General features: G+C 30.7%; 4 protein-coding genes across 4 annotated transcripts; 2 read left to right on the forward strand and 2 right to left on the reverse strand.

The window, feature by feature from the left end:
• Positions 1-1,273: 1,273 nt before the first annotated feature.
• On the reverse strand, positions 1,274-2,123 carry LOC110724796 (abscisic stress-ripening protein 3-like). Its single transcript, XM_021904260.1, has 2 exons — positions 1,869-2,123; positions 1,274-1,614 (listed from the first exon to the last, which is right to left on the reverse strand). Exons 1-2 carry the CDS (start codon positions 2,019-2,021, stop codon positions 1,447-1,449), a joined length of 321 nt encoding a protein of 106 aa, XP_021759952.1. The 5' UTR covers positions 2,022-2,123; the 3' UTR covers positions 1,274-1,446.
• A 2,808-nt stretch (positions 2,124-4,931) lies between these two features.
• On the reverse strand, positions 4,932-5,964 carry LOC110724795 (abscisic stress-ripening protein 1-like). Its single transcript, XM_021904259.1, has 2 exons — positions 5,532-5,964; positions 4,932-5,268 (listed from the first exon to the last, which is right to left on the reverse strand). Exons 1-2 carry the CDS (start codon positions 5,688-5,690, stop codon positions 5,104-5,106), a joined length of 324 nt encoding a protein of 107 aa, XP_021759951.1. The 5' UTR covers positions 5,691-5,964; the 3' UTR covers positions 4,932-5,103.
• A 1,719-nt stretch (positions 5,965-7,683) lies between these two features.
• On the forward strand, positions 7,684-9,319 carry LOC110724547 (dihydroflavonol 4-reductase-like). Its single transcript, XM_021903964.1, has 6 exons — positions 7,684-7,848; positions 7,949-8,118; positions 8,235-8,426; positions 8,521-8,680; positions 8,765-8,957; positions 9,145-9,319. Exons 1-6 carry the CDS (start codon positions 7,731-7,733, stop codon positions 9,317-9,319), a joined length of 1,008 nt encoding a protein of 335 aa, XP_021759656.1. The 5' UTR covers positions 7,684-7,730.
• A 3,409-nt stretch (positions 9,320-12,728) lies between these two features.
• On the forward strand, positions 12,729-15,238 carry LOC110724797 (nascent polypeptide-associated complex subunit beta-like). Its single transcript, XM_021904261.1, has 6 exons — positions 12,729-12,885; positions 13,553-13,620; positions 14,158-14,306; positions 14,424-14,480; positions 14,608-14,646; positions 14,741-15,238. The coding sequence occupies exons 2-6, from the start codon at positions 13,553-13,555 to the stop codon at positions 14,914-14,916; spliced, it is 489 nt and encodes a 162-aa protein (XP_021759953.1). The 5' UTR covers positions 12,729-12,885; the 3' UTR covers positions 14,917-15,238.
• Positions 15,239-15,393: the final 155 nt, after the last annotated feature.

The raw sequence follows: 15,393 nt of genomic DNA on the forward strand, positions 1-15,393 counted from the left end.
CTATTTAGGGTTTGTTTGTTTGTTTTTTTAGATTTGTGAGATATAATTGATTAAAGAATCACATTGGCAAACATAAAATGAGAATTGTTACAAGTAAAAAAAAATGGAGGAAGTATTATTTTGATGGTTTGGGCCGAGGAAGTATTATTTTGATTGTCTGAGCCCAATCATGAAAAGCTTCTAAGCTCACTAAGATTATGGATAGCCACAGGCCCACAGATCAACAAAACTTACAAAAATGTTCGAACTAAAAGTCCCTATAATTGTACTCGGACCAAACTACTAATCCAACGATTAATAATTGATAAAACTAGTTAGTGACCCGGGCGATGCCTCAAATTTATTTCTTCTCTCTCTTTTTTTTTTTTTGGAAGATTGTGGATATTACTTAATATTTTTTTTTACATTGGTATATTTAAACTTTGATAGGAAAACTTTCAATAAGTAAATCACATCAAGTACATACCGGTTACAAATTAAGTGGGTCAAAGCAATTTATTATTCATCGTTCTAATTGAGATCAAAATAAATACAATCGATTACAAAACTTATTTTGAGTGATGAAAATTAATTAAATTATTTTTTTGTAACAACTGATTTAATTGATTATTATACAATCAATACTATAATACAATTAATTAATTTATCATACGGAGTATAATTTATTGACACATATTTAACATGTACATGTAATCGATTATATTATGTGGCAGTTTAATCGATGACGTGTCTAAATAAGAAAAAGAAAGTGACACATGGCGATATGACACTCCTGGCATTTGAGTTTTAATAATAATATTGATGTCCTTTTCATAGGTGGAGTATTTTTTTTTTTTTAATTTTTTTTTTGAAAAAATAAATAAATAAAGTTCATACTGCCAAAATCCCAATGGATATTTTGAGTTGGACAGAAATATGGACCACAATAGCTGTTGGATGAGATAATATCTAATTGGATTTAGTCATATAGACATGCATAGGATTTGGTGTTGAAAAACTTAGCAATCCCTATTATAGCATAGATTTTCTTATATTCATTACAGTGGTAATAAAGAAATATACGGTTGTATTCACCCACCATTTTTAATCCATGGATGCGATCTTAGGTATATACATATTTCATGCTTTGTAGTCTAAATCAAGTTTTCGAGTTTGAATTAGATCAATCAAGGATCTAAGGTATGGCATAAGCCATTTTTTGTATATGCACCTTAAGTCTAATTTTTAAAATACAATGCGAATATAAAAATCGTTCAATAGGCATATACAACTATATAATAGGCACAAGATTTTTTTTTTGGATTATTTTATAATTACATATCGATGCAAAATCATGACACAAATTACAAATGTGAGGAAACAAATTAAGAAAGTCCTCACCCCTTTCTTCACAACAAATTATTTATAAGAGTTAGATTATAACACAAATTAAAGCATTAATTAAGTTTAATAGCCGCTGTGACCCTCTTTGATCTTTTCCTTGGCTTCCTTCTTCTTGTGATGCTCATGGAATGCAAATCCACCAGCCCCCACCGCGACCGTGGCTGCGATCTCCTCTGCTGTCTTGTGGTGGTGAGCGTTCTCCGGGTCCTTCTTCGCCTTATGCTTCTCATGCTGTACATAGACATAAGATAATTCCCATGTTATATCACTTATATGATCAATTTCACTAATATGCTCATTAAAGTTGTCACCCTAACATATACTTTGTACATAGCATGTACCGTAGTACATAAAATTATTATTTTAGATTTGAAATAGAAAAAAAAAACTAGCTTAAGCCCCATGATTAAACTCAATCTACCACGTACATATACGTGATTAAACCCCGTAATAAAGATTAATTGCATGTATAAAAAAAAAGGTACCAAGGCATAAGCACCAGCGGCGAGGGCAGTAGCCTTGCTAATGTGGCCAAGGTTTTTGTGATGCTTCAACTCCTGTTCGGGATCCTTAGGCTCCTCGTCTTCCTTGTGACGGTGGAAGAGGTGGTGGTGCTTCTTCTCTTCGCCATCGGCCATTGTTTTCTAATCAACTCACAAAATGAAGCAACTTTTTTTTTTTATGAGAACTAGAAGTGTACTATTATTGAATGAAATTATGTATCAATTGATGATTTTTTTCCTAGGAAACTTAAGGATATATATAGGCCACTTGAGCTAGATATTTTTGTAACAATCATCTAGAAAAAAATATCTTATGTTAATTAATGTTTGGTCATCAATCATACACCCACAGTACAACCAAAATTGACAATTGGCAAACCAAATAATCTAATGTATGTGAACATCAGAACATACTATGTAACTCCCTGTATTACAATTGGCGCGTTATTTGGTCAATTAATCTTAACCAATAAGCTTTGACTTTTAATTGGTTTATTAGTGGATAATTCATAAATTCCTTAAGGTGATGTGTTCCTTATACCTTAAGATTGACTAATTTATTCTGTCATGGATTTTTTTATAATCTAAATTGGTTTATTACAGAGTATAATACTCTTTCCATTCACATGCTTAGCCATCAGCTTGATTGATTAGTTGTTGAAATTTGAAGGATTTTGGTCATCAATGACAAATTATAGTCATTCAATATAAAGTAGTAAGACCCTGTTCACTTCACCTTTAAAAAATAATATAAAGTAAAAGTAATTTCAGTTCAGTAAAAATAATTTCAGTTCAGTAAAAATAAGTCTAGTTCAGGAAAATTCAGTTTTCTTAAAGAAGAATTATAATAGAAAATTAGTAAAAAAAAATATAATAATTTCAGTTTAACAAAAATAATTTCAGTTCAATTCAATTAATTCAAGTTCAGTAAATATAATTTTGTTTCAGTAACAATAATCTCAATTCATCAAAAATAAGGTGAAGTGAACGGGGCTTAAGTTAGCTTATTATGGTTGAAGCCCGTGATGATATTAATATAATTATTATATACCTTTTAACGATTTGTACTTTTTAAATAGAGATTTGATAGGGTAATACGACAATTTGTAAAAATAAATTAAAAATTAGTAAGACTATAAGGCCTTGTTCACTTCACATTAAAAAAATAATATTCAGTAAAAATATTTTCGGTTCAGTAAAATTAATTTCAATTTAGTAAAAATAATTTCAATTCTGCAAAAGTAATTTCAGTTGAGTAAAAATAATTTCAGTTTAGTAAAAATCTGTAAACATAAATCAGTAAAAATAATTTCAGTGCAGCAAAAATAATTTTCGTTTAGTAAAATTAATTTCAGTTCAGTAAAGATAATTTAAGATCAACAAAAATAATTTCAGTTTAGTTTAAATAAATTCAGTTCAACAAAGTGTTTATAGTCGTTTAAAAAAAAGTAATGCTAAAAACCCTAACCTCCTTTTCTCTCTTCTCTCTCCTAAACCTAGTCTCCATTGTCAATTTTAAAGGGGCTTCCATCAGATTTCACTGGTAAAAAGCTCCAATTTTTATTTTCTTTTAAGGTTTTTGTTTTAGGTTACAATAATGTCTCCCTCGAAAGAAAGGGTTTATCTCCTTCGAAAGACAAGGTTTTTTCAATCTCTTTCGAAAGACAAGGTTTTCCGTACTCCTTCGAAAGACAAGGTTTTATTTATGCTTAATTTGGTCTCCGGTTGTACGGGGCTAATATTGATTATGGCTCGGATTCGGGTTACGGAATCAGCACAAGAATTTTCTTTCTCACAAAATTGTGAAACGACGACGGATCCATTTAAAAAGTTGTATGAGACAACAAATTGAGAATATGCCGAATTGTTATATTTATGTATTTGGATTCTTAGCCCTTCCCCGATTAATTCTTGTTTGATTTTGTTAAATTCGTTCTCATTATCGTTCATTGTCAACTGTAGATGTCGTATGACTTATATTAATGAAATTTAGTGTCCTTTAGGACTTTTTTCAAAAAAAAAATAAAAATAAATCAGTTCTACAAAAATAAGGTGAAGTGAACGGGGGCCTAAGGGGATGACTATGTTGGATTATTAAGGTTTAAAGTTATTGAAATTATGATGATATAACTTTTCTTTTACTTATTGGATAGAACTAGTAGCAAAATAAAAAAACCGGACTACATCCACCAACCATTAAACTGATCATACATTCCATACACGATATTATTTAGAGTTGACACGAACATTTCATATTTGTGTTGCCTGGATCAGATGTTTTAAACAAATTAGCTTTTTGGCCCGTTCAATGCACTATTACTTAGGTTAATTATTTTCAAATGTAGGAAGATTGTTTTATTTTTAAAACTTAAAAGAAAAAAAGAGAGAGGGTAGCACTATGAAAGAAGATGAATAAATTTAGTTAGATATATACACGTGAAGATTATATGGGATATAAAATGACATTATTTTAAATTATATTTAAAGTCTAGGAAATGAAAAGACAATTTTCATTATAATTTATATGTTTATGTAATGTGTATTAATTAAAACATTATTTTATTATGGTGAAAATAAAACACTTCATTTTCTTACTTGAATTTGCAAGTTATATAATGCATAAAGACTTAAACATAAATACTAAGCGAGTTGACATGTGGCATATGGGGGTGATGAGTGTCTAATGAATTGTGATGTCATGTGTCATGTAAAAAATTTGTGGTTTTTGTTTTTAAATACTAAGTATAGATATAGATTTGTGTCAAAATTACAATGTAAGTCTTGTGTCTGACTGGCTAGTATACCACATTTAATTTGCTTATAAGAATTATTTTAGTCATTTATTTAACTCCATCTAAATCTTATTTGTCCAAAAGAGTAACTTCAATGATAATGCGACTAACTATAAATAAGAATTTATTTATAATGTCTCGACTTATATATTTATATAAATTTCATTATAACTTATTGGATTGGTAGTCATGTCATGGTAAAGCTCGAACACTTCACGGGCATATAAGGCAATCTTTTTTTTTTTTTTTTTTTTTTTTTTTTGGCATTAATATTTCGTTGGTGCAAAATTACAATCACAATTACTAAATCAATTCACAGCACAAAATAATTAAAATGTGAGATTATAAAGTCTTCTCCCATGTTTCACAGCAAATTACAGAGTATTTATTAGAACAAAAACCAAACACACGGTTTAAATTTTAGTTTAATGACCACTCTCCTCTTTGAGCTTTTCCTTGGCTTCCTTCTTCTTGTGATGTTCATGGAATGCAAATCCACCAGCTCCCACTGCAACCGTGGCTGCGATCGCCTCTACTTTCTTGTGGCGGTCAGCATTCTCTGGATCCTTCTTTGCCTTATGCTTCTCATGCTGTACATACATAAAACACCATGTCACATATGGTCTATTTTTCTCTAATTTGACACGACAACATATGCATATATAGTATTGTTTTTTGAGTTACTTAGAAGATTGAAAGTGCATAATTTACCACATTCAATCCTTATTTTATATCGAATGTCATGGAGGTCATCTTAATAAAGATTATTCATTGTATTGAATCAAAATGTGTATAAGCATAACGTACACATGACTATATGAATAAGAATATGTAAAAAAAAAAATGTACGTACCAAGGCATAAGCACCAGCAGCAACGGCGGTAGCCTTGCTAACGTGTCCAAGGACCTTGTGATGCTTATACTCCTGTTCGGGGTCCTTAGGCTCCTCATCTGCCTCCTCCTTGTGGCGGTGGAAGAAGTGGTGGTGCTTTTTCTCCTCGCTATCAGACATAACTTAAAATTAAATCAACTTACAGATAAATTTGATACTTTTTAAAGATCAAGAAGATTATATATACTTGGTATGTCAGCTGATGAATTTTCTTCTTAGAACTTTAGGGTTATATATAGTCCTATAGAGTTACACATTTTTGCTATCATTATTATTATTTAGAATACAAAAAAATTAAAAAAAAAAAACTTAGTCTAGTGGATTAAGGAGAGGAAAATGTCAAGTCGTCGATAATACACCGGCCATCACCAAAATTGACAATTCTCATAAACATAAATTATTCAATGGGAACATGTTCATCATCGTGTGTAGTAGTACTCCCTAATTAAATAACTTAGTATTAGCTATTATTATACACTTAATTAATTAAAATATGACTTTTTATGTCATTGTGTTACCTGGCTAATCTCAATTAAGCATATACTGTTATCTAAGTGGATAACACCTCCATGTTCCTTTTACATTAAGATCGCGACTAAATAATAGTCTCATGTCTTAATTAATTAATTAGAATATTACTCCTTTCAAATGTTTAGCCATCAGCTTAATTGGTTCTTGAAAAAGGTGTTCCATACTATCATCAATTCCTCCCTAACATATAAATACAGTACAATAAAGGGCAAATTAAAAGAATCGATTAACATGGTTTAAAAAGTCGTCATTACCGAGTTCTACTAATCAATGTACAGCATGTTTCATGTAACATGTTAGAGAGTATTTTGTTGAACGGTTTTTTGAAATTTCATAAGTAGTTTGCTGTTCAGAGCAAGACACTTTCATCTTTCTCACCCAAAATGGGATCTCTTGTCAATTAGTCTAGATTGAGTCGTATAGCAAGCAAAACTAGGTATAATCACAAATCATTTTTTTTTTTAAATTTTTTTTACCCGTTTCATCCTTTAGGTTAATCCGGATTCGGGGATCAGTTTTGGGTGATTAGGTTTCAGTTACAAATCAAGATTTTTGTGGCCAACAAAGCAATCTGCTTGCAGCAATGCTGGCACATAAGAGCCTAAATGGGCTTTTTTCTCTTACCAATTCTACAATTTTAAACAATGGGCTCAGTCAGTGAAGTAACCTTATGGAGTTATATATGCTGTTATGGGTACTTTAAAACGGGATCTACCTACAAGAGATTTTTGGCCTACAAATCATGATTGTAATAAGACTGAGAGCTTGTGTACGAAAAATTATGGGTTCAAATCTCTTATTAACCGTGGGTTCAATTTTTTTGGCCTACAATTCTACAATTTTTAACAATGGCCTCAGTTAGTGAAGTAACCTTCTGATTGTAATAAGTTTTTTTTTTTTTTTTTTTTGGGGATCTCAAATTTAATTAGTATTGCCTACACGACTCATTCCAAAAAAATAAAAAATAAAAAATAAAAAATAAAAAATTATAACTGACCAATTCATTCCATTCGAGTACTGGTTCTCTATTTATGAACTCGATGTGCTACTACAAAAGGAATCGATTATCGATGAGGTTTTGCTATAAGGTTAAGACTGATGGCTTATGTGTGATAAGTTACGGGTTCAAATATCTCCACTTATGTCTATAATTTGTGTTATCCTAACTTGTCACTCATTTAAAGTATGTTAAATGGAGAAGTGATGTACGGAGTAATACAATCGTCGTATTAGCTAAAGTATCAACGGGCTCTAATTTTTTTTTGAGATAGTACTTTATTTAGCTTATGCCTCTACCGTTGGTTTAATAGTGACCTAATTATCCAACCTAGCTACTTGGTCACGAGATTCCTCAACCTACCTTGCTTCTTATCTTCCATTCTTCACCTACCATTACTATACCCCTAAAATCAATTTAACCTTAATCTTCATCTAAAAAAAACTATGCAATAAAATGATCATAATATAATATGGCATATGATCCGTCCAATAGAGCACTCGTCCACTGACGCAGTACATTATATATAACCAAAGTAACATACATTAGAAATATGTAACGGTCCAAAACTTCCAAAGCCAAAATATAACAACATCTAACAATTCAATAAGCTTGTACTATCTAATTCAAAAATGGTTGTTCAAGGAGAAATTGTTTGTGTTACTGGTGCAGCTGGGTTCATTGGCTCATGGCTCATCAAGAGGCTCCTCGAGCATGGCTACATTGTCCGAGCTACTGTTCGAGACCCTGGTCTTTTTACTAGCTATATACTACTAAGTTACTAGTGTTATACCTACATTCAAATATTTTTATACATTAAATACTTGCTAACTTTATTTTTTTTTTGTAGGTAACATGAAAAAAGTACAACATTTGTTGGACTTGCCAAATGCAAAGACTCACTTGACACTATGGAAAGCAGACCTTAATGAAGAAGGAAGCTTCGACGAAGCCATTAATGGTTGCACCGGTGTCTTTCATGTTGCCACCCCTATGGACTTTGATTCCAATGATCCTGAGGTTAATCAGCACCCTATGTTTAATCTCAACCTACAACTTTTACCTCGAAACTTCGAGTTAGACACTTAAAAAAATATGTTTAGTTTCTAATAGTTTGGGTGTCATTTTGGTTACAGAATGAGGTGATTAGGCCTACCATAAACGGCATGTTAGACATAATGAAATCATGCATCAAGGCGAAAATTCGAAGATTGGTGTTCACATCATCTGCAGGAACTGTCAATGTAGAAGAAATCCAAAAACCTGTTTATGATGAAACTTGTTGGAGTGACATGGAGTTTTGCCGCTCTAAGAAGATGACTGGATGGGTAATTAACAGAGTAATTATTTTCAATAATACAAATTAATTCCAAACTTTTCAAGATTTTTATTTTAATATATGGTTTTATTATATGATTTCAGATGTATTTTGTATCTAAAACACTAGCAGAAAAAGCTGCATGGAAATTTGCTGCTGAAAATAATCTTGATTTTATCAGTATTATTCCACCTTTGGTAGTTGGACCTTTTATAACTCCAACAATGCCACCTAGTCTTATAACTGCGTTATCTCCAATTACAAGTAAGTAATAATTTGCTAGATTATTTGATAATTAATCATGTATTTTTGTGTCATTAATTAATTGTGGTTTGATATAATTTGTAGGAAATGAAGCTCATTATTCAATCATTAAGCAAGGCCAATTTGTGCATTTGGATGACCTTTGTATGGCTCATATATACTTGTATGAACATCCTAAGGCCGAGGGGCGTTACATTGCTTCTGCTTGTGATGCTACCATCTATGATATTGGGAAAATGTTGAAGGAGGAGTACCCTGAATACAACATACCCACCAAGTATGTAGCAATTAATTACTCCATATGATCGATATGATGTCATAATTGTATGTAGTCATCATATTATAAATTGATACAATATTAATTAAACGTGCAACAAATATTTATCAAATTAGTTCATAATATATATAATTGTATTTGAATGATTTTTCAATTTTTAAAACTTATTCAACAAACTATTGGACAGATTTAAGGATTTTGAAGAAGATATGGAATGCGTGCATTTTTCTTCTGAAAAACTGATGGGATTAAATTTCAAGTTCAAGTACGGATTGAAGGACATGTACAAAGGAGCTGTTGAGACTTGTAGAACAAAGGGACTTCTTCCTCCAATATTCCAAAATGAAAATTATGAGAATTAAATTAAATTAATTATGAGATCTAGGTAAAGGATCTTGCATTAATACCATTATTAAGCATGGGTTTCACATATTTCGCATATCAAATTAAAATGTTTAATTTATTCGATTATCAATGGAGTTTAAAAATATATACTTGTATTATGATAATTGATGTGTTGCTATAAGTTATATTCATCCAACAAGTTTAAACACTAGCTTATGGATCTATTATCAACTTGTCAATAAAAAGTACTTGAGCTACTAATGATCGATAAAATGAAGAAAATTTATTATTGATAAAGTGTTTGTTTGTATAATTCTAGATGTTGCATTCAAAGTAAACTGTATGCATTTGATATGCATTTGATTTAAATATTACAAAGTTTTAGTTTTTGTACTCTTGTTAGAAAAATTGACTTTTTTTTTTTTTTTTGTTATTGTAAGTTATAACTATTATTGCTTATCTAGAATTTAGTTTTTTTTAGTGGAATATTCATTTTGGTTGGTTATTGGTTACATAATAATAACTTTATTGGATATTAACCAAGCAAAATATATTCCTTGATGATTATATAACTGTTGCATTTACTTATGATATGAGTTTTATATTCATATTCACACTACCAAATAAAAAGAAGGTGTTAATCATATCAATGATTTACTTCCATTGGTAATTTTGACAAAAAACCGACAATTTAAATGATTATTACAAATTTCTAGCGACAGTTTCTTTGGAAGCGACGATTTATAAGATTTAGTTAGAGTTTATAATAACAAAATTAAAAATATGTGTTAAACGGTAATCCATCAGTAATATACCGTTATGTTTGAATGATTGGTGCATTTTATTTGGACAAAAAAAAATCACTTTTTCGCGTAGTGTTCATTTTTTTTCCTTTATATTTAAATCGATCGAGATAATATTTGGTTTGAGAAAACATAATTAAATATTATGTTATTTATTGTTTTGTTAGAACAATATTCTTGGCATTTGAAAATATTCAATTTCCTCTTTTGATCTCAAATCATTTTTTTTTAGAATTGAGCACGCATATTAAATGTAAATAATACATATTTTATAATTTTCTGAGTATATAAGACAAAAGTTTTTTTTTTTAGAGGGAATATAAGACAAAATATTAATGGTACTCACACTATAAATGAAAGAAAGAGTTGTAATTTTCGAATATTGTAAGAGAATCTCCAATGGTTTAATTGTAAGGACCTGCTTGCAATATTAATAAAATTCCTAGCTAGCTACATGCTTACCATTGGAAAACAAAAAAATTGAGCAACATGCTAGCAATTGTAGCTCAGACAAGCTACATGCTTAATTGAAACATAGACAAATAAATTCCACTCATATTGTAATATATGTATAATTATTTATTTATTTTGTAAAATTTATTTTTTACAAACTAAAAAAGGTTGTAGCTTACCATTGGAACACTTTGTTGCTAAAAAGTGGTGTAGCTTAAAGATTAATGTGAAAAAGCAAGCTACAAAGCTATTGGAGATGCTCTAATGGAGCTCCTAATTGATGATAGGACTTTTAATACAAAGTATCATTTATATAGAATAATTTCTTGAGATTGTTACGCTTGTCACGTTCTAACCTTATAAAATAGGCACAAACAAATATGTTAGTAATCACATTTCAAATGTATTTTCTTACTCGTATGTACATATTGATGTATAATACCATGAAATTAGATTTTTGTCAATGTGTATACTCTAGACATCAACTCTATAATTTCATTAATTATACATAATTATATTATTAAATAGTTTTGCATACATACAAAGTGATTAATACTTGTTACTCAAGATTTCTTACTCGCAACCTAGTATTTTTATTAATAAAAACCTTTTATAAAAAAGTTGTTTTTTTATTTTTTATTTTTTTATTTTATATATATATATATTTTTTATTTGTTCCAATGAATCTATTTGTTAGCTTTTGATGTAAAATTTATAGGCTGTGTTTAGGACATTTGACAACGATACATGTAATTATGAAATTGATAATTAAATTGAAATAAAAAGGGTAATAATGAAATTCATAAGGTGTTAAAATTAAAAGGGCTAATCTATATCTCAAAGTTTTAGTAAGAAATTTAGGATAATGATATATGTATCCCTTAGGGCTATATATAAACATTAAACAACTTTCTTAAAATTGAAGTAAGGGCTTGTTCTTTTCAGGTTATTTTCAGTTCAGTTCAGTTCTTAATTTCCTTCTCTCATAAAATATTTAGTTTAATTCAGTTCGGTTCATTTCAGTTAAGTTCAGTCAATCAGAACATGCCATAAGTTGGAAATTCATGACAAAATCACACAGATCGATGTTAATTCATCCTCAATTTTCCTTATATTTGTTTTATTTTATTTTTTTTAATTTTCAATTTTTTTCTACTAAATATGTTATGGGTATGTTCACTTCAGCTTAATCTCAGTTCAGTTTAGCTTATAATTTTCTTCTCTCATAAAATATTCAATTCATCTCTATTCTGTTTAGTTCATTTTAGCTCAGCTCCATTCAGTTTAGTTTAGCTCAGTTCAACTCCAATCAGTTCAATTTAGCTTAGTTCAGTAAATGTGAACATACCTTAAGTTATTAGATACATGTAAATACTTTGATTATAATTAAGATTATTTACATATATAATTTAACACGTTATTTTGAAAAGGCACTTAAATTAACATCTCAATTTTTATTTTATTTTTATTTTTACCTCCTTAAATTTTACAGCTTGTTTTCTATGTGGCCGGTTGACACACATCAAACCCTGACCGAGTAACCCTTGATTGATCGAGTAATCCTTTACCAAATAACCTGTGACCGACCCCCAAGCCGCACTAGGTGACCAGCCACATATAAAACTGTGTGAAAATATTTTCAAAAAAATAAAAATAAAAAAAATACAGTGTAGGTTTTTAATTTGAGGGAAAAATGCAGTGTAGCTAGCCATGATAATGAATTAATGATGATATACTTCCTCCGTTCTGTTAATATTGCAACAAGGAGGAAATTACGCATCCCAAAGCACATTTTATATGCTAAATATCTATAATTGTGTAAGAGTAAAAATTATAAAAAGTTGATATTGTGAAAGTATTAAATGAGACGAATCCAACAAGATCCCACTTGACTATATTTTTCTTAACGTAAAACTCATATTATATGGTCAAACAAGAGTGATGAATACTGCAAAAATTCTATTGTTGCAATATTAATAGAACGAAAGAAGTATAATTAAGTGTTATTTTTTTTTTAAATTTTTAAGTATATGGGCTATGAATAAGTTATCAATGACATTTGGGCCAGAAACAAAAATGGGGTTTGGGCTGAGCAAAACAGAAAGAGAAGAGTAAAATGGGAGTAAATATGAACCGTAGGATGAGAACGAGAGATATAAAATGAAGAAGATTATGAGATAAGTAGAAATAGCCTCACACTCTCACTCCTTTCTTTAAACCCCTTTTCCCTCATTTTCTCTCTCCTCGACCCTAGTCCTTTGCTCAGCGGCAACTGCCGTCCACCTCTTTCTCTCTCCTCTCATCTCCATTTCTTCATCTTCTTTAAGGTATATTTCATTTTCATTCTTTTCATTTTTGTACCATTTTATCGATTTGTTTTTGTTCGATTAGGGTTTTAATGAATCTGTTTATTTTTAGGGTTTTATAAAATCTCATAAGTAATTTGTTGATTTTTAGGGTTTTAGAGTGGTTTTTCTGTGTTTTTAATTGATTATTATTAATTTGGGTAATTTTTTTGTTTATTGGATGGTTTTGATTGTGGATTTTTTAGATTAGGGTTTTTCATTGTACTGTTGTGTTATTTAAATCTGCACGTATCGTCTTTTTTGTTTTTATTGAATCTTCATTTACTTGTATAATTTTATTGGGTTTAAAGAATTGATGTGAAAAAAATGCCCAAGTTTTGAGAATAGGATGTTTTAAGGCATTTTTAGCTGCATTTCTTGGCTAATTTAGTATTGAAGCACAAATTATGCATACCATCTTGAAATGTTGCTGAGATTTATCTGTGAATTGAGATTATTACGTGATTTTGTTGAAGTTTTGGTGTTCCGATTGCTGTATGTTGTATTGATTTGCTAAGTTGCTTGGATTGTTAAATATTGGCTGCCCAAAAAAAGTTAGGGTTTTTATTAGATGATAAATGAATTATGAGCTTTTAAGTTTCAGACTTTCAGTTGATCACTGTAACTTATTTCTTGCTTCTTTCTTTAGATGAATGTCGAGAAGCTCAAGAAGATGGCCGGTGCGGTCCGCACTGGTGGAAAGGGTAGCGTGAGAAGGTATGATTTTTGTTTTAGCATGCTGCTGAATTATGGCTAGGAATTGTGGTTGAATGTTTCAGTAGTTATAGAAATGCCTGTTATTAATGATGTGTTGTAGAAATTCCATTTGAAAATAATAACTATGCATACATCACTTGGATAAGAAAAACCTAGTTGTGTGTGTATATGTCATTACTATCCATTTGTTCTGTCGGTGTAGCGCCGAACTCGTCTACATATACGGCTTTTTATCATTTATCCCAGCTCTTTGCTGCCTTCATTACTGAGTTTTTTCTTGTGTGCTTTGGAGAGTTACATGTCTCAGTCAGATGGAATTGAGGATAAAATGTCATTTCAAGTCATGATTAGGATGTTAATATACTTGTGTGGATTGGGATGGTGTAGTTTTGTGAACTGTGTTTTCCCAATGATTCTGTTTAATGTGAATTTACTTGTTTGAAAGCGTTTTTTGGTCCTCTATCTGCTAATTATCTTTCATGTATGGATAGATTACATTCAAATTCTTTCTAAGATTATATGTGTTGCTGATTGCAGAAAGAAGAAGGCCGTCCACAAAACTACCACTACAGATGACAAAAGGTTGCAGAGCACCTTGAAAAGAATAGGTGTGAACGCTATCCCTCAAATCGAAGAAGTGAATATCTTCAAGGATGATCAAGTTATACAGTTTGTTAACCCTAAAGGTTAGTCGAGCTGTTTGATGAAGCACATGTATTGAGGATATGTTGATATGGTCAACTTATTGGTCTATTGTCTGTTCCTTTTGCTGATATGATTATTCTTTTTAATTTTTTTCACAGTTCAAGCATCTATTGCCGCTAATACCTGGGTTGTAAGTGGTACACCACAAACCAAGAGTATGGACCTTTCTTTCCTCTATTTTCAATGTTATATCTTCACTTGTTGAATTTCATCATTTTTTTTCCTATTAGTAAATACAAATTACCTGGCTTTCTAACCGAGTAAGTTGCTTTTGTCTTTCAGAATTGCAAGATATCCTTCCTGGAATCATCAATCAATTGGGTAAGTGTTTTACAGTCCTATCCTTTTCCTGAAGATTAATATCTCTACTAATCTACTTAGTTTATTTTCTAATACCCATGCTCTGATGTCTCAGGACCTGATAACTTGGACAACTTGAGGAAGTTGGCCGAGCAGTTCCAGAACAGGGCACCTAATGTTAATGCTGATGGAGCTGGAGCTAATGTTGCTGAGGATGACGATGATGAGGTTCCCGAGCTTGTTGCTGGTGAGACCTTCGAAGCAACTGCAGAGGAAGAGCAGAAGTCTTGATCTGTTAGATGATTTTGTGTCCTGTTTTATTTTTAAAAAATATTTCTGCTTCCTCTTGCCCCCCCCCCCCCCCCTTTTTGTTTATTTTAGCAATTTTGCTGAATCTCCTTCAAACAATTAGTTAAGCAATGTGTATTGTGACTGGAGGCAAGTTAGTTTTACCAAGCTAGATTGAGTTTCATCCGCAGCTCTATAGCAATGATTTTGAATTTGTCCTTTTTTGTTACAAATCTGATGTGATTCTTATCTTTGCCTGGCTAAAGAGAACTTGTTGGCACCTATCTTTTATGTGAAAAATATTATTATGCTGTTTTTCCTATTAGGTTTTGACTTCTGTTTCCTTTAATTTTGATTTATTTGGATTGAAATCGTGGGCTAAAGAAGCGAGTTTGCTTAGTCTGGTTACTCTTCATCTCTGTATCAACTAGCCCAACCAGAAAGAGTATTGCAACTGTTATGGTTATTTTTAACTTGGTC

This window comes from Chenopodium quinoa, unplaced genomic scaffold, assembly GCF_001683475.1.
Source record: "Chenopodium quinoa cultivar QQ74 unplaced genomic scaffold, ASM168347v1, whole genome shotgun sequence".
Classification (NCBI taxonomy): domain Eukaryota; kingdom Viridiplantae; phylum Streptophyta; class Magnoliopsida; order Caryophyllales; family Amaranthaceae; genus Chenopodium; species Chenopodium quinoa.